This window comes from Coffea eugenioides, chromosome 7 (assembly GCF_003713205.1).
Source record: "Coffea eugenioides isolate CCC68of chromosome 7, Ceug_1.0, whole genome shotgun sequence".
NCBI lineage: Eukaryota > Viridiplantae > Streptophyta > Magnoliopsida > Gentianales > Rubiaceae > Coffea > Coffea eugenioides.
The window spans coordinates 12,933,490-12,951,573 of NC_040041.1; the positions used below are offsets into that span (position 1 = coordinate 12,933,490).

General features: G+C 34.0%; 2 protein-coding genes across 3 annotated transcripts; one reads left to right on the plus strand and one right to left on the minus strand.

Annotated features, from left to right (window-relative positions):
• The first annotated feature begins 1,471 nt into the window (after positions 1-1,471).
• Positions 1,472-4,852, plus strand: LOC113776950 (endoglucanase 11-like). The gene is made up of 5 exons (XM_027322003.1): positions 1,472-1,687; positions 2,225-2,440; positions 2,668-2,868; positions 3,277-3,531; positions 4,232-4,852. Exons 1-5 carry the CDS (start codon positions 1,472-1,474, stop codon positions 4,850-4,852), a joined length of 1,509 nt encoding a protein of 502 aa, XP_027177804.1.
• A 3,012-nt stretch (positions 4,853-7,864) lies between these two features.
• Positions 7,865-15,987, minus strand: LOC113777477 (O-fucosyltransferase 38). 2 transcript variants are annotated; one of them, XM_027322575.1, is made up of 11 exons: positions 15,716-15,987; positions 14,111-14,189; positions 13,668-13,735; positions 12,850-12,938; positions 12,463-12,580; positions 11,540-11,668; positions 10,555-10,691; positions 9,885-10,098; positions 9,606-9,790; positions 8,761-8,859; positions 7,865-8,207 (listed from the first exon to the last, which is right to left on the minus strand). In XM_027322575.1, exons 1-11 carry the CDS (start codon positions 15,926-15,928, stop codon positions 8,066-8,068), a joined length of 1,473 nt encoding a protein of 490 aa, XP_027178376.1. In that variant the 5' UTR covers positions 15,929-15,987; the 3' UTR covers positions 7,865-8,065. The 2 variants fall into 2 exon arrangements, with proteins under 2 accessions (XP_027178376.1, XP_027178375.1); XM_027322574.1 differs by having other exon boundaries at positions 12,463-12,640.
• Positions 15,988-18,084: the final 2,097 nt, after the last annotated feature.

Genomic DNA, 18,084 nt, shown 5'->3' on the forward strand with positions numbered 1-18,084 from the left:
ACAAGCTCCAAAAATACTGTATCATCCTCAACTCCATTATTAGTAGGGATTTCAGTGACGGTAGCAACATTTTCTTCTAAACTTGAGATCTCTGAACTTGGATTGATTTATATTCCTTAGACTTTTAGCCTTCTTTTATGAATAGAATAATTCATATTTTTTATAAAATAAAATAAACTTTAGTTGATTATATGAGTGTTTCTCTGAATTGTAAATACACTTGATAAGTTAATAAAATATTAATTAATTAATTAATTAATACCTCTTTAAAATAATAGAATTGGTATGATTTCATGCTTATTAATTTATAGAGGTTTTACTATAACTCTTCACTTCAAAATTCGAAACATATTTTGCAGTAGAGATTTTTTTGAAGTTTAGCTCAACACAAAATTCCATTTCATAAATAAAAAGATCTTGTGTGGTGGAGATTTTGCGATTTTTTTATGTACAATAGGTGAATAAAGATATCTAGACAGCTAAATCCTGCTCTACACTTTTTAATTTAATTTAATTTAATTAGAAATCAGCCAAGAAACATATTTTGTAGTGGAGATTTTTTGAAGTTTAGCTCGAAACAAAATTCCACTTCACAAATAGAAAGATCTTGTGCGATGGAGATTTTAGGATTAATTTTTTTTAAGTGCAATAGGAAATAAAGATATCAAGACAGCTAAATCCTACTCTGCACTATTTAATTTAATTTAATTAAAAATCAGTCAAGAAAAAAGTCTATTTTCAGATGATGGACGCTTCGACACATATTTCACGTGTCGTGCTTGTTTATATGTTAAATGAAATATTTTATAATCGACAACTGGTTTTTCTAACAAGTTCTTAATATGCATTTGTTAAGACACACCTAATAACTATGTGAAAACGTACACTAATAATTATACCTTACTTTGCATTTATATGTTTTCCCTATTTAACTCTACATTTCTAAAATATTGACACATGAGCTACGTCTTAATGAATGAGTGGCCAACGGGCAGTCGGGCACTCGTTAGGCTTGACTAATAGTATTGTAACAGTAACTATTAGTATTAGGAAAATAAGATAAATATCAGCAATATCATTTCCAAACTAGAACAAAAGAGAAAAGAATAAGGAAATGAAGGGAAAATTTTAGGAAAAGAAGGAAATCCGAAGATGCTTAACTAATTTGGGATGATTGATACAAAAGCACATAAAAAGGACCACGTTCTTAGCATTTATGTATCCATGCCTAAATCCAGAAGAAGATAGTTGTATGTGGAAAACTTAGCTGGCCTTAGCGTTATTGCTATCATTTGCAAATGAAAAATTAATGTCTAACGTAAACAAATCAATTTTCTTGTGCCTTAAATGTCAAAAATACACATTTTGGAATATCCAACTCAAATTTTCACGCACTAGAATAGCGTGCGCAATTCACTAGTATAACTAGAGCAATGGAGGCATAGGGAGAAAACGAACGGAGGAGAACAGAATGGGCACAGGTCTTAGGCACCCCATATTTCCTCAACAATGGGCTGTTCTAGTGCCCATCTTAGCATTCCTACCTCTCTCTCAATGTTTCAACTATGGTGAGGCTCTTTCCAAGAGCATCCTCTACTATGAAGCACAACGTTCTGGTCAATTGCCATATAACCAAAGAGTTACTTGGAGACACCATTCTGGTCTTTCAGATGGATTTCAAGAAGGGGTTAGTACATTAATGTTTTCATTACAGTTTAATCAGAGAAATAACTAGTTCTTCCTCCCATCCTTCTTTTTTTCCCCCGTTAATCACTTTCTGGAACACTAGATTTTTGCCATGAATTTGCAGAGGGTGTTCCACCTTCTGGTGCTTCACCCTATTATTCAATTTTCATAACGGCGTGGTTCTCACACAACATCATTTACTCACGACAAATTCCTCAAAATTATTGTCAGAGCAAAGTACTAAAAAAAAAAAAAATTTTTTGGCCTTCTAATTTTCTCATAACAAATGATGAGGGATTTTTAAGTCTTTTAAACTTATAAATCTCACAAGGAAGTGCATGATGGTTAAGATAAATAAGTGAAACTCTCTCTCTCTCTCTCTTTCTCTTGTAGCTTGTCACAATTGATTACGTATGAGCATATCTAATTTTCTTTCACCCTCAAAAATTGGATTGAAATGCCATTACGAAAAACTTTTTGTTTTGTTTTGTTTTTGATTTTGGACTATAGCCTATATCATAGTTTTGTGGTTTAATAGGTGGACTTGGTAGGAGGATACTATGATGCTGGTGACAATGTCAAGTTTGGCCTTCCAATGGCTTTTACCATAACAATGTTGTCTTGGAGTGTCCTGCAATACCAAGAACAAGTCGTTGCTGCTGGAGGCGAATATAGCCATGCTCTTCAGGCAATCAAGTGGGGAACTGATTATTTAATCAAAGCACACTCAGAGCCTCACGTCTTATGGGTTCAAGTAAATATTTTGCTTCTCCTTCGCTTTCTGTTTAATGATAATTTCCAATATTCCTTTGCCATTTAGCAGAAATTGATTGCTCAAATGTGAAGAAATTCAGTTTTGTATGCCTGAGAAAATTAAAAATTTGTACAAGTTTCGTTCCAAGAATTAGTGTTTAATAAGTTAATACCTCTCCACCACCCTCTGTTTAAGTGCAAAAATTAATATTTCTGAGTGATGCTTAGGTTGGCGATGGGAAAAATGATCACCAGTGTTGGCAACGGCCGGAGGACATGAGAAACTCCCGACGTGCTTACAAAATCGACGAGAAAAATCCGGGTTCAGAGGCTGCCGGAGAAACTGCAGCAGCCATGGCAGCAGCATCAATTTTGTTTAGGAAAGTTAATCCACATTATTCCCACATTCTTTTGGAGCGTGCACAACAGGTAACTTACTTAAATCACTTGTTAGTGAGAATGTGTACTTAGTAATAAAGACAACATAAATGTGAAATTTGCATCAATGAAAATGTGATAGAACTTTGTACCAGCTACAAGAATATGAAATTTGCATCAATGAAAATATTTATTCAGTTACCGAAATGTGAAAAATTACTTTTCTTTTTTGGATTATCTTGTTACCAATTAAAAGAATTTGAAATATTCAGATCCTCAGAATGTATAGTAATCGTAATCTTTCATAATTAAGAATCAAGCCAGGCGTTTAAATAACCTTTTTTTTTTAATTTTTTAAATTTGCTATGCTTTAATAGATTTGCCAAATTGAATAAAAAGGAACAAATTGATGTAAATCATGATCATTCAGAACAATATTTTTTTATTTTTTGGGTGCAGTTGTTTGAGTTTGGTGACAAGTTTAGAGGGAAATATGATGATAGCGTTGAGGTGGTGAAGAAGTATTATCCATCTGCTAGTGGATACAAAGATGAATTGCTTTGGGCAGCTTTGTGGCTGTACAAAGCCACTGAAAATGTTGACTATCTGAATTATGCCTTAGAAAATGCTGAATCTTTTGGTGGAACAACTTGGGCCATCAAAGAATTCAGCTGGGATATCAAGTATGCTGGTGTTCAAATCCTTGCTGCAATGGTAATTAAGGTTTAATTTGCCAGCACAAATTTTGCTTTATGCATGTTTTAGCTGTAGTTCATGTGGATTTCTACAGTTATTTCAAGGCCAATCAATTAACTAATATCAAAAGGTTACCAAATTAACTCTTCACAAATATACCAGAATACTAAGTACTTTCCTTGAAAGTTTCCCAACCTTCTCTGTGTGATATATATATCGTTTCTTGAATCCTCATCAAAACCATATTGACAGGATAGCAAGTGTATAGGTGGGATTGCCTTAATTCTCTTTATTTTCTTTTCCTGTAATTAATAATATTTTGCTTTTAATTTTTCCTTTATTGCAGTACTTTCTAGGGTGTAGCTTACAAAAAAAGGGAAATAAAAAGATATATAGCAAGTGTTCTAGAAGGGACAATGTATTTACAAAATTGCTAATTAATAGGGTTTTCATAGAAAGCATATTTGTAAATTCAATTTTACAAATCTTCCATAAAAGCATATTTGTTTCCTCTTGTCCCAAAAAGAAAAAAAAAAAAAAGAGAGAAAGTGAATACATAAATGGAGAACTAAGCAACTTAATATGGGAACCCAAATTGAAAAGATATTTTGCCTCAAAAAAACTTTAAAATAAAAAATAAAAGGAATGAGTGCCAATACTTAGAAGAATATGATGAGTACTAAATATTAATCAACATGTTTCCTTTTCTTTCATGCAGTTGCCAGAGGACAAAAATGAAGAGCAGAACCATATTCTCCAAGAATACCGATCAAAAGCAGACTACTACATTTGTGCCAACCTGAACAAGAACGAAAATGCCTCAAATGTGCCTCGTACCCCAGGTGGCCTTCTCTACACAAGAAAATGGAACCCCATGCAATATGTTTCAACTGCAGCATTTCTTCTAATGGTCTACTCTGATCATCTCAAGGCCACGAACCAAAACCTAAACTGCAATGGAATTCCAGTGACTGCAGATCAAATTTACGCGTCCTCGAAATTCCAGGTTGATTACATTCTGGGCTCAAATCCAATTTCCATGAGCTACTTAGTTGGCTATGGTTCCACCTTCCCAAGAAGAGTGCATCATAGAGGTGCATCCATTGAAGGTTATGACAGAAACAAGGGATATATTGGTTGCAAGGAAGGGTTTCAGAACTGGTTTCGACGACAAGATCCGAACCCTAATGTTCTTGTTGGAGCTCTTGCTGGTGGACCAGATAAGGATGATCAGTTCAGTGATCACAGGGGAAATTTCAGACAGTCTGAACCTTGCACTTACAATACTGCTCCACTTGTTGGGATTTTTGCTAAATTGCATGCTTTGGAAAAAAATTAGTCTTGCTATTATAGGGTTGCCACTTTTGTATTCAGACTAGAAGCTATGATTTTTTTATTTTTTTTTTTTTGGTCAAACGGACTAGAAGCTATGAATACAAGCCAAAGTATTGGCTCGGCTATATCCCACGTAAATCATGATTATTCATGGAAAGGAAATAAGAACAATGAAAATTAGTGGTGTTTGAGTTCAGTTTTTGGTGTTCTTGCCCTTTTTTTGTTTTTATAAAAATTTTCAATTTTGCTTTTGATCTAAAGACACTTGCAAGTATGTAAAGACAATCCTAGAAAGATTAGAAACAGTAGATTTTTATCAATTTCTTGCTATTCCAATCGGCAAAACCAACTAATGGTAGCATTAATATAGTTTTGTTTTTTTAACCATTGATATGGTTGACGTGGTAGACAGTTGAAAGAGGCTGTTGGCATTGCAACTACCCTAATTGATGGCCCAAGAAAAATATTTTTTCGTGAATAATGCAATCAACCACGAGTTTCATAAAAATGAAAAGAAAATCAGTTCTAATCTATATTGATTATCCTATGTACGATAGCTGTATATTCACCCAATCCATAATAGTTTTGTTTACTTGACATGCCTAGGGAAATAAAAGGAAATAAATAAAACTTATCTCCCAGTAATAAAAAGTTGCTTTATTTCTCATGCTCGATTTTGTTTACTTGAAATTAATAAGGATAATATATAGTAAAGCAGTTTCTTTCCTTCTGTCTTCATTCTTTTTTAAGGTGTAAAGGTGTTATACTCAAACTTCAAAGACTTAAAAAGTTCCCAATTATTATAAGATTTGATAGGTTTTTGTTGAAAATTTATGAGACTTGATAAAGAAAAAGCAAGCTTTACTCATACTTTATATAACAGGTTTTGCTTAAAATGTTGTCAGTTTTATCTAAACAGTAGCGACATTTGCTAAAAATGATAACTTTCTTTTTTAAAGAACTATTAAGAAAGAAAAAGAAAAAGGTGATAAGTTTTGCTTGAAAGTGATATCTTGTAATAAAGTATAACTATCTGCTCAAAAATATTGGCATTATATTCATTTCAGGTAAGAGAAAATTCAATGCTAGTCCTGCCCATTGTGGATTTCAAACAGCCCTCCTTCTACATTCAGTTAAGAAGCTGCAAACTTGAATTTTTATATATTTCTAACATAAAGATCAAGCCACCTCTGGGGACATATTTTTCCCCCACTTTCTACATATATAGGTCAAAAATTAAAAAAAAAAAAAAACTGTAAGTTTTACTACAAACTCTAATAATAGGAAGATTATTTTGGCACAACAAGTTTTACTACAAACTCTATTACAGGACCCTTTTGTCTAAATTCCAACAGGCATGGCCTGTTTCACTCAAGCCATCTTTTGTAGTTTTTAGTTCTTGTCCTGAATCTGCCTATTTTGCTTCAACATGTAATGGGGTTTTTTTTTCATATACCCATGATGATTGTACTTTTATGCAAGCACTCTTATCTACCAAAAAAAAGAATGCAAACCCTTAAATTGAAATCCAATAGAATGACTTCTTTATCTCAGCTTACATGATTAAATTTCACAGTGCAACCACTATCACATCATTGATTCAAACTCAACAAATTATATTTCAAGTTTATGGCATGGAAAACATCTTTAATTTTTGGGGAATACCAATGACTCGTTTACCCATTTTTCCTTTACCATATCAAAGAATTTCGTGCTTTGAACACTTTGTTGGAAAGGGTTGTTCACTAAGGAGAAGACTAGTCCTTGATAATGTTCTTAATTTAGTACTAGTATTTCTAGAATACCCAAAAAGATTTTAAAGCTAAATCTTAAAAATCAATATGCAATACTTTCACCCCATGTTCAACCAATATGGCTGAGAACCCTTTTTTTCCTTTCTTTTTGTTTTATCAAATGCATCCACAAAGTCAACCAATGAGATTTTGGACATTTAATGTTAAGGTCCAATCTTCGAATTGAGCTATTAATTTTCTTCTTTGCCTTTTTCATTTTCCAGTATACATCCCTAAGTATTTAAAGAAACTAAAGGGCAATCAGCCATGAAAATCAAGTACTGAAGATAAGAAAGAATGCAAAATAAGTGAGAAAATGTCGAAAGAAGTTTTTGAAAAAAAAAAAAAAAAAATCATGGTTACTTCCTTACAAGGATTATAAACCGATCGAAAACAACGGCCTTGTTTGGCAGCTAAGTTTTTTGCTAAGTTTGTCTGCTACAAATCTTTTAAAAATTTTAACTACAGTAACCTCAAAAAACTTTTCAAAGTTTTTAAACTATACACTTCAAAATATTCAAAAAAAACACACTTCAAAAAAATTTTTAAAAACTTCTACAGTAAATTACAGTAAAATTTTAGGCAAACACCCAAAAAACTCACTTGTCAAACAGGGTTAATTTTTTTTTTTTTTTTTTTTGTCATATGACCACGTGTGGTATCTTGAATCACCAGACTAGCTCACACGTGTCCCACACCAATCTGCCCGAGCCGTGTGAGTTGTTTCACCGAAGATTCGATCCTTAGCAGTGGTACTCACCTAATTAGGTTACTACCACCAGACCAAAGCCCCTGGGGCAAACCGGGTTAACATTTTATCAAGAAGTTTTTGCCGTGGCTAAACAATTAGCAGTAGCTTGACAGGCACATCTGGATATGCTCAATTTCCCAGGGACATTTCAGTAGCTCCATTTCCTCTTAATGCCATGTCGCTAATTCATCACAAACTGCAATCTGCTGAGGCTTATTCCAGCTTCCAATTGCTCTGTGGATGCCCCAAGTCCCAAGACTCCTGAGACACATGCCTGTCTTAAATGCTGAAAATCTCTTCTTGGTGACCATGATGAAATGGTTCTACCACCAATATAGTCTCCTGGTTTTTTGGGACAAGCACCACGAACATGAAGTTTTGAACGAACGAATGAGGTGCTTCGGGATGAAAAGTAAGAAAGGTAGAGAAAAAAGATTGTCAAATATGCTCAAGTATCTCCATTTCCAGATGCTAAGGGGCAAATTTTTTCTGCAGATTTCCTTAGCAACCAAAGAATCAATTGGCTGTACGGATCATATGTGCAAGGTCTTACAAATGTTACGTTTGAAATAGATTATAAGTTGTAACGACCAACATGGTACAAAATGATCAGCAAAAGCTACAAAAACTCGAGATGATTAAGAAAAGTAAGAAATCTGACTAGAAACTGATCCTATGTATCTTCATCATCTTGAATATTTGAGCCACATATACATTCTGGGAAGGGATTTTGGTAGAAGGGTTCTTCCAGCCTGAAACGACCTCGACCTTTGATGCCTGAAGGGGCACCTTCTCTTTTCCTTGGAGCTCCTTGCCTGCAAATTGTTATGCGTCAAAAGATAGATCACGATAGATTTGCAATTCATTACTAGAGTTCTTGAGGACAATGTGAAATTTCCGTGCTTCAAGATGAAAAGTGAACACAAGATTTAATTCATTCAGCATGGACTCGTATCAACCAGAATTACCTATATATCTACAGGGTAGAATGTTTTTCATTATGAAAGTGACATTTGATATTGCGAACAGATGTTTTCCTTGTTATGGGCCTGCGGATGGGAATTGGAGGAGAGAAGATGGGGAAAAAATGTTCAAGCTCTATTCCAAATGTTGATAATCTCCATCTATGCTTTTGCTATTTCTTTGATTAAGTAAAGATCCACATACTTCTGCAGACTAACTATATATATTTTTTGGCTTTCTCATGTCAAAAGCATCAGCCATCAATTACAATACAGGGCCACTTCTTGCATACAAGAGAACAACAGGATTTTCCAAATTTGCATATTTTACAACCACCTGCATGGAAGAGTCAGTTTCTCTTTTTCAAATGTCTAAAGCTATAAAGAAAATAACCTACTAAGATACCTGCTCCTGTGCAATTTCATTACAAGATGAGACAATGATGATGATCCATCTTTGAGCACTCCGGATTCCAACATATCATATATTGCAACTAGGCCTTTCCTGAATAAGATAACAGCGAACATTAGAAACATGAGGCAAAAATAAATAAATAAATACATAAATAGTCATCAAAAGAGCACAAGAAACAATCATTGACAAGTGCAAAGAAAAATCTATTACAAAGATATTGCCAAGCAAACAGGCATAGAGTTTGTGCTGCTTCAAATAATCAATGTTTTTAGGAAATAAACAATGAGAATAACAAAAGAGAACGATACTCTACACTGGAACTTCCTTTTAGGATATATTCTACTAAACAAATATGTTGAAGCACAAACTAGTATTTTCTCATCCACTGGGAACCATGCTTCCAAACAGATGATCTACAGTACCTATCCACTCTTATCGTGCATATTACACAAAATATTATTCCCATGTACAGAACATATTGTTTGCAAGTACTAAAATTAGTAAAAAAAATGTATGTGTAGATCAAGGGGAAAATACTGGAACAGCCTAGAAGAGACACAGGCAAAAACTCAAATGGTATTTTGAAGCTGAAGGCAATTGAAATACCATGTGGGCCTCAAACTAAAAACAATAAGTTCGATTTTTGATGCTAAGAAATGCAAACAGATGATCAGTATATAATTACAATAAGTTCATGTTGGACCATCTATTCAAACCTCTGATTCTGAATCTGTAGGTTTATAGTTGCGGAGATGTAACACTTGCATACAACTACTCGACACCATAAATAAACTACAGAGGATCTAGAAAATTCAATGTGTGATTGGAATAGCAACCTGTCTGGAGTGATTGTCTTCCGATGGCCTAAGAATCTGCGATGTCCTTCAACAGCTCTTGCCATGTTACCTGAATGTGATGGGATGAACACATCACTCTCTATGGAGATGATATAATCAAGTGCGGCAGATTGAGAAGCGTGATGGGAAAATGCTTGCAGCTCTCCTTTGCTTGCAAGAGCTTCCTGCCATCAGACAGAAAAAAGTTTTGGTTTTACAAATAGCAATACTGCAGAAAATTCAAATAATCTTTATTACGTTAGAAGATCATGACTTCACCTTAAACACTATATTTGGGAAACGAGAAGTTAGCTCTGAAAGATGAACGCTACCACCATAAATCTCCCCAGCTGCTATATAAATCAACGTTGATGGAGGGTAACCAAGAGCTTGAAGGAATATTCCAACTTCCTTTGGAGTTAAGGGGCACAAGCCACCTATTCTCTGTTCTGTTGCATTAATATTTTTAATCTTCCAGTGGTTTGTGTTGATCCTATTACATGACAAACAACTGAAGTTGGTAAGTAGAACTGTTGAAAAAACCCCATTGAGCTTAATGTTAGAAAGACATTTTCTGAATCATAAACTAACCTAATTTAGAACACTGTCTATATCATCTTAGTGGTTGTTGCAGTAAGAAGTACAGTGTCACATTCTCAAAGTTTTTTCTTTTTTTAAATTAAACAGCAAATTCTTATACAAAATTCATAAATCAAAAAAACCAAAAACTTCTCTAGAAGAATTACTTTCTTAGAAAGACCATGAATGCCTCTACCGAGGCAGCTGTTTTGAACCTATAACTACATTGACCTATAAAGTATGCAGAATCAAATCTCAGTCTATCTCTAAGATGGTAAACCTCAATTATGCAAATGAAGGATCCAGGTATATGAGATTGAAAGCCTGCGCCTATGCTGTTACTATGTGTATCATAGAACAAAAAGTTCACCTCATCACTCTAAGCTCTTCAGCTTCAGTTTCAGTTAGACCATGCGTGCAGCCAGTAAAAGAAAGCATGTCCTTCTCATATCTTAGATGAAGTGCAATGTATCTTTCTGCACGAGATCGCAACCGCTCCAGTAGCTTCTGCGGTGTCATCGTCATGTATGCTCAGAACCTAGTTTACCAGGAATTGAGTGGAAGACCTCAAATGAATACAGACATACATGGACATTCTGACTGTGTTAAAGTTCATATATATTGTCCAGTTATTAACCTGTGTATTGAGAAATTAATAGAGTACAAAACATATGTTCAAGCTTTACCTTATTCTGATCATCAGAGGACGAATGAGGTACTACAAGATGCCAGAGAACTTGATAATTTATATTGCAAACACTGCTAATTTCGTATACTGAAGATAAAGCTCCATTTGCTAGGCACAAAGTATTTTACTAGAACACATATTGAGCATCTTCTGTAAACTAATAGCCAGGACTAAGTGATTCACTATCACACTTCAATTATATTATCAGTGCACCTTAAATATTTCCAAGACAGCACAAGAGTAACACATAGCAGGGAAACACACATCAATAACTGTTTCTACCAAATCCATTCACACAGTCATCTTTTCCCCCTTCCCTCAGCCTCTGAGGTTTTATTCAGCTATTACTATCCATAGTTTACTACTTCAGCTCACAGATTGTTCTCACATCATTTTTTTCCCATCACCTGTTATTATCATTTATCAAATGGTATTATAGTTATATGCAATCCACAAGATCTTCATAGTTGTGAAAGTGAAAAACCTGCATTATGTGAAACAGAAATTTCGAGTTTTTCATACACTTCAGAAAAATATATATTCACACAGTCAAATTTCATTTTGAAATAAACAAAGGAATCATTTTTATAAATGCAATGGTTATTGACCCAAAAGTCTGAATTCCTAGATGTCAGGAAATTAATTACAGAAACACCATGGTTCTAACCTTTCCAAGGTTTTCAATAGCAGGTGAGAAGCGGAGAGCATGATATAGAGCACGGCATCTCAATCTCTGGATATCAAAAGGCAGATCATTGTTGGCAAGCCGAGAATCAGATTTTGCGACATGAATTACCTATGAGAACAATACAAACCTTAGATTTCTCATGTTCACTATGCAAGGAGCTAGAAATTATGTTGTTTCAAAGTCCTTCACAGTTCTTCACAAACATTTTCCTCTCTACACACTAATAGTTAATTATCAATACAGAAAGAATCCAGTCAAGCAGATTCACATCCTTCATTTTAAAGTATAATTTGGAATAATTTGCAAAAATTCATAATTGATTGAATTACTTTGTGAATCTAGGCAGAATTCCAAAAGCTGGTTCCTTGTCACTACAGAATTATTGCGTTGAACCCCTACCACTCATTTCTCCTTCCTAACCCTCTAGTTGCAAACACAAATCAACTCCAATGCTTTCAAGGAACCTACTGCTATCAACTCAACACCAAAACCATCAGAAATTCAGAATTGGTGTCATTCCTAGAGTGTCTTCTTACTCCACTACCATTGTCAAGTGCCAGCAATCCCAACTGTACCAATAGTTTCACCTCCCAAACCCTCTCATTTCAAACACAAATTAATTCAAACCACTTACAGAACCTTTTATCCATGAGTTCACCTACAACTGTATCAGCAACTAACCATAGACAGATCACACTTATATATATAGTTGTGCATAAGGTACTTAAGGGACATCTTTACTTTATACATGTGCAGATCTCCTTCTCTGTTCCTTTGAAGTCCTCATTTACATACTGGCACACTATGGTGTGTGTTTTTGTGTTGTTGGGCTTGGGGACAGGGGGAGAGAGAAAGAGATAAGAAATGAAATGAATTGTACTAAAGAATGATATAAACTATACCTGATAATCCTTCCATAGGTGTGCCATCTCCTCATAGTAACTGACACCAGACCATGACGAGAAATGCTTCCTTGCTCGAGAAGCTGATTCTAATTCTTTGGGAAGCTCCTTCACAATCCTTACATCAGTTTGTAATGTCATGATAAAATGTACTTCATCGAATATGTCAGAAAAAATACTGCATAAATAATTATTGGGATAAAAAAATGTCAGCATATGTGTCTAAGAGCAAGCTAGATAGTAAATTTAACAAGCAGTCAGACAGCAGATATAATAGAGATTAAGAATGGTCAAAGATACAGAAAATACATAGCAGCTCAAAAAGAGAAATGAAGAACAGTTAGACACGACAAGAGGTAAGTAGGAGAAGTAAAAGCTCACAATCACCTTGTGTCTTGCCAGAACGAACGTTTATCCAGTTGAGGAATTACCAAGGTTGCATTCATTATGTGTGCCACAGCCACCATATCAGCTATCTAGATGCAGATTAAAACAGCAAATTTGGTAGATGCAACCAAAGGAAGAATTTCACATTAAGTCATATCTGGCCTAAATTATTTTATGAAAAGTGGTCTGCCATCTCTGCCGAATAACTATAAAAGAAGATAAACAAGAAAAGTTCCCTCATTATCACCACCAAAGCAAAGTGCCCTCGCTATTAATAAAATTAGAAAGGAATAAAGCAACTGAAAGAAAGTAAATGCTTCTTTGCAAGTTCAAGAGATATTTGTTAAGCTTTTTGCCCCAATAAAAACTATGAAATGTATGACCAACTTATGGTGAAGAAATAAAAACCTTACTTCTGGTCTTGTAGAAGGTTAAAAGTAAATCGCCAATCAGTTTTCTCTTTCCTCATTCTTTGCCTAAAGTTCTATTCTTTCTTTCTTTTTCTTTTTCTTTTTTTGGATCTTTAAGCTGGTGTTTGGGGAAAGGAGTTTGTCAGAGATTGACCTAGAAGTCTGAAATCAATCAGCATTTTCTTCAAATCAAATTTATTGCCATATACTTAGATAAGGGCCAAAGCCCCTAACTGATGAAAAGGTGCACCTCATATGGCTTCTCAAAGGGATAACCAAAGGGACATGTTTCTGACATCTACTTCTCAAGTCACAATTGTTTTGAATCAAACTTCACTATATTATTGATATTAAAGCACAGAAGTACAGAGCCAACCAAAAAAAGAAAAGAAATATCATGTAACTCACACCAGCACGCATTTGATTAAGTCCACCATTACTTCTGACAGTCATATAGCGATCCCATCCTTGGGTAGCTGAACATGAAAAACGAAATTCAGAGGGCACATATTTAGAGAAACAATTACATGGAAATGAAATGTTCTTACGTCAAAAAGTATTTACATATGTCTGTTTTGGGGGTTTTTTTTGTGGTGTGTGTGTGTGGTGGGGGGGAGGAGTTTGGGAGATGACAACTAAGCCATGTATAAAGTTAAAAATACTCAATATCTTACAGGTCATCCTTTTAAAATTCTTATTCTGTCGTAACTGAGAAATAATTGTGGGTCTTTCAATAGAAAATAAGCTATGTCCTCCTCAAAACAACAACATCAATGACTTGTACAACAGATATAAGACATTTTCTGCTACTACAGCTTGTCTACTAGACAAAGAGGGACACCAACAGAGACCTTTGTATCTAGAGGACGGCTTCACACAAGGGTGTAGACCATGGCTAAAAGGTGCTTCCCAGAGTACATCATCATGCAGCTGCAAATCAATAAATGACAATATAGCAGATGTAATGGTCATTTTGCCAAAAATGATTTAATAGATTTTGTAACTGTAATATGTCCTGACAAAAGAAAGACAACACTATAGTAGTATAAGAAAGAATCTGAGTTGACAATCTAATTGAAAATTATAAGCTAACAAAACAAAAATTAAAAAAGACAGCATACTAGACCTTTAACTTTCTAGAGAAGAAGGCTCAAACTATTTTGGTAATCTACTGATGTACCTATTGGATGACAAATTTCAGTATCAAAGAGACAATATGAACATACATAAAGTACATACAAGTCTCAAACACGTGATTTTATAATTATAAACATTGCCAGCAAGAAACGAGTATCAAGTCGCTAAATGTTTTGAACAGGAAATCTGATTGGTCTAGTTCGACATTCTAACAGTAAGACCATAATCACAGAGCAATATACAACTTTTCATTGTTTATATTATGCTCGGCCTGTTTATTTTACTCCAAATCCATCAGTGAATGTCATTATCAGAAACTTCTTCACCATTTTCTACAATTAAAAAGTTAGGATAGCCGAATTTCTTGTGATTACTACAGAAAGTAATACACAAATATTTAAATGAATAAAAAAGATAGCAGCTATTTTAGTTGATTACACCATCCTTCTCATCTACACACATTTTGACCTCACAAAAATTCCACAAAAACCATCAGGACAGAAGGTCAATTCTGCTCATGCTATTCTTTCCTAAAAGCCATTCCTACAAATAAGCTAGATAAAACCTGCAATTACAAGACCGTTTTTTCACACTTTTCCCTGTTCAACCACGAGTGCTAGCATCTAAATACAAAACTAGACAATCTTATAAAATTTTCTACTAATGCTAAAATGTGCAACATCTTAAAGTTCCACTAAAACCATCAGAACATGAGGTCAATTCTACTCATGTTCTTCTTTCTAAAAGCCATCTCTCCCACGAAAAAACTCAATAAAACCAGCAATTACAAGACCATTATTTCACATTTTCCCCTGTTCAACCAAGAGCACTAAACATCTAAAACCAAAATTAGACCAACTTATAAAGTTGAATACTATTGGTAGAATGTCCAACATCATAAAGTTCCATTAAAACCATCAGAACATAAGGGTCGATTTATGCTGATACTTTCTTCTTAATAGCCATCGCACCCCATAGAGACTCAATAAAACCTGCAATTACAAAGACCTTTTTTTTTTTTTTTTTTTTACACTTTCCCCCTGTTTCCCTATTTAACCGAGAGACCTAAACATCTAGACCCAAAACCAGACAATCTTATAAGCTTCAATAGTAATGCTAAAATGTACAAAACAAAAGCTATTTTCTCAATGCTACAAGTACGGCAATCTTCAAGACTCAAAGCCAATTGATGATTAATTCAGCTAAAACAACGAAAATCAGCAAACAGCAAACCACAAAAAACAAAACCCATTTCTCAGAATCAGCAAAGATGAGATCTTTATCATAATTAGAACCAGAAACGAATAAAAAAAATGCACCTGTTCGATTTTGGAATTCTTCTCTCCTGATGTTATTGATGGAGGCTTTCTATCTTCATCTTCCAAGATATCTTTGCTGTAGAATGTGAAAATGAAGATTGACAAAGCAAAGAGGATGACTATGTAGTATGTGATTGATAAAGGAGATGAATATCTTCTAAAGTAGATGGATGAATTCTTGGAGTGAGAAGAGAAGCCTCTGTAGTTAACCATCTCTTCTGAGTCTGTCAACTCATCAGAGAAAGATCTCTCTGTTACTTATTGTTAGCTGTTTTTTGACTCACGTTCAGTTGGGTTCCTCGCTGCTGTTTTCCAGGAAGAGGGGAGAGGGGTCGGAGATGCAATATGTGAAAACTGAGAAGTTAGGAGGAATTACTCAATGGCCAACTTGAGCTTGGCTTGATTAGAGTTGGTCAAGCAGGGTTAATTATTAACTAATTAAGGGGGAAAATGAACAAGATTTTGGTATTTAAAATTTTAAACTCAGCTTGAATTCCTCCCAAATGGGTATAAAATTGAAAGTTTATCTTATAAATCAAACTTTTAGTTTTATAAAAAGGGTCAATTGCACTTTGCACCCATCAACTATGTCTAGTTGGACTGTGAACACTAAACTTTAATTTTATAAAAGGGGTCAATTGCACTTTGCACCCATCAACTATGTCTACGTTTGAATCCAAAATATTTCACCTTTTCTTCCTTTATTTTTCAACTGAAAATGGTGGTGAAAGAGTTCAAATTGAAATTTGTTGTTGGAGAGAGCTGAAAATCATAAATAGGATGTTTATAGAAAAAAGAAGGAAAAAAAGGGGAGGGGGGGGGATGGATTTTTTTTTTTTTACTACACGGGAAATGCGAATAATCAAGCGAGATTAAGAGGTGAAGGTTTTATGGTGGTTGTATTGGATGTTGTAATTGTTCACTATTGTAAAATTTGTACATGGAAAATTTTTTTCATTTATTTTTCTTTTTTGTCAAATTAGTTCTTTATGTGCTTTTAGGTACTATTGTTTTTCTTTTTCATTTAGTTTCTTTTATTGTTTGATTAGTTCTGAGTTACTTGCTCAATGCATTAATGTGCAATTTATGGATTCATCATTACATCATCAATCTCCAGAATCCAGAGTACTTGGAGATGTATTATTTGTAAGCATACTCTTGAGTCTTCTTTTCTTTTTCTTTTTCTTTTTTTGATAGAAAAGATTGTTTCATTTAATAAATCTGTATTAGTGTTAGAAAATACATCATATCAAATATGACACGGATACATATAAATATGAAATCAATAGATATAACAGATGTGAAAAAACACATCACTCTGCAAGTAGATTATAGGATTTTAATCAACATCCCATTATTTCAGTACAAAAGCTGATTACAATGATAAATAGGCTAGCCCACCACTGTGACTGGTTTTCAAACATCAAAAAATTCTGCATCTAAAAGCCATCATCTCACTAGAATTTTCTTCTTGAAAGCTGTAAACTGATAGTATGAGAACTCATTATTATTATTCAAAATTACACTTCAGTTAAGTAATTAGAGTTCACATAATACATTAGAACCAAATTACCCCAAGTGTCTTACGGTTCAAATAATTAGAGCTTGGGGTGCAAATTGGAAAACAGGATAAGTTGAGAGTGCAAATTTGACTTAACCTACTAACTAACGATTTTTGGGTTTAATTTGTTCAAGGTTGTTAATAGAGGGAATAAGTGTGATAGATCTAAAAGTTTAGAATGCAATTAGTCCAAAAGTAAAATTGAGGCAGGAAAGTGAGAATTGATCATAGATTAAGGGGAGCAAAGTCAAAAAAGTCCTTGTGAATACAAGTTCTTCCTTTTCCATTTTCATTTTCAGTTTTCATCCGAAAAGAACATAAAAATTATAATTCAGGCAAAAGGAATTGTGTTGGTGACTAAACAACATTTTTTCCATACGTGATTATGATTTTTGTTTGTTTATCTGTGAGAAATTACTAATTTACATCAGTTAATCATTAGCCTAAAACTATTTTGTGTCTAAACTTTTTCCAATTTAGAATTGCAGCCAGGCAAAGAGTGATTTTAGAATTTGACAAAAATTCATTCGTGTAATATGGATTTTGCCCAAATCATGAGGATCATTGGGAATAATCCGAGTCCCACCAGAATTGATAATAACCAATTATTTAGGATCATCAACAGGATTATTCACTTTCTTTATTTAGTTTTACTTTTCCAATTCATTAACTTTGCACAAACTGTACTAGCGATTAAAGCAGACCCCAGGCATGCACCAAATAAAAATTTATTTTCGAAAAAATTATTTCTATGATAATTGACTCTACATTTTGAGAATAAATATGTAGAAAATTTTTGCTATATGTT

What these genes read in the sequence shown, in the direction of transcription:
- LOC113776950 (XM_027322003.1), top strand. Translation starts at nt 1,472, where the DNA reads ATGGGCACAGGTCTTAGGCACCCCATATTTCCTCAACAATGGGCTGTT. An exon ending in CAGATGGATTTCAAGAAGGG is followed by an intron (nt 1,688 to 2,224) that starts GTTAGTACATTA and finishes GTGGTTTAATAG; the next exon opens with GTGGACTTGGTAGGAGGATA. An exon ending in TTTTGGAGCGTGCACAACAG is followed by an intron (nt 2,869 to 3,276) that starts GTAACTTACTTA and finishes TTTTGGGTGCAG; the next exon opens with TTGTTTGAGTTTGGTGACAA.
- LOC113777477 (XM_027322574.1), bottom strand. Translation starts at nt 15,928, where the DNA reads ATGGTTAACTACAGAGGCTTCTCTTCTCACTCCAAGAATTCATCCATC. An exon ending in TCGTTCTGGCAAGACACAAG is followed by an intron (nt 12,641 to 12,849) that starts GTGATTGTGAGC and finishes TTATTTATGCAG; the next exon opens with TATTTTTTCTGACATATTCG. An exon ending in CTATTGAAAACCTTGGAAAG is followed by an intron (nt 10,692 to 11,539) that starts GTTAGAACCATG and finishes ATGACACCGCAG; the next exon opens with AAGCTACTGGAGCGGTTGCG.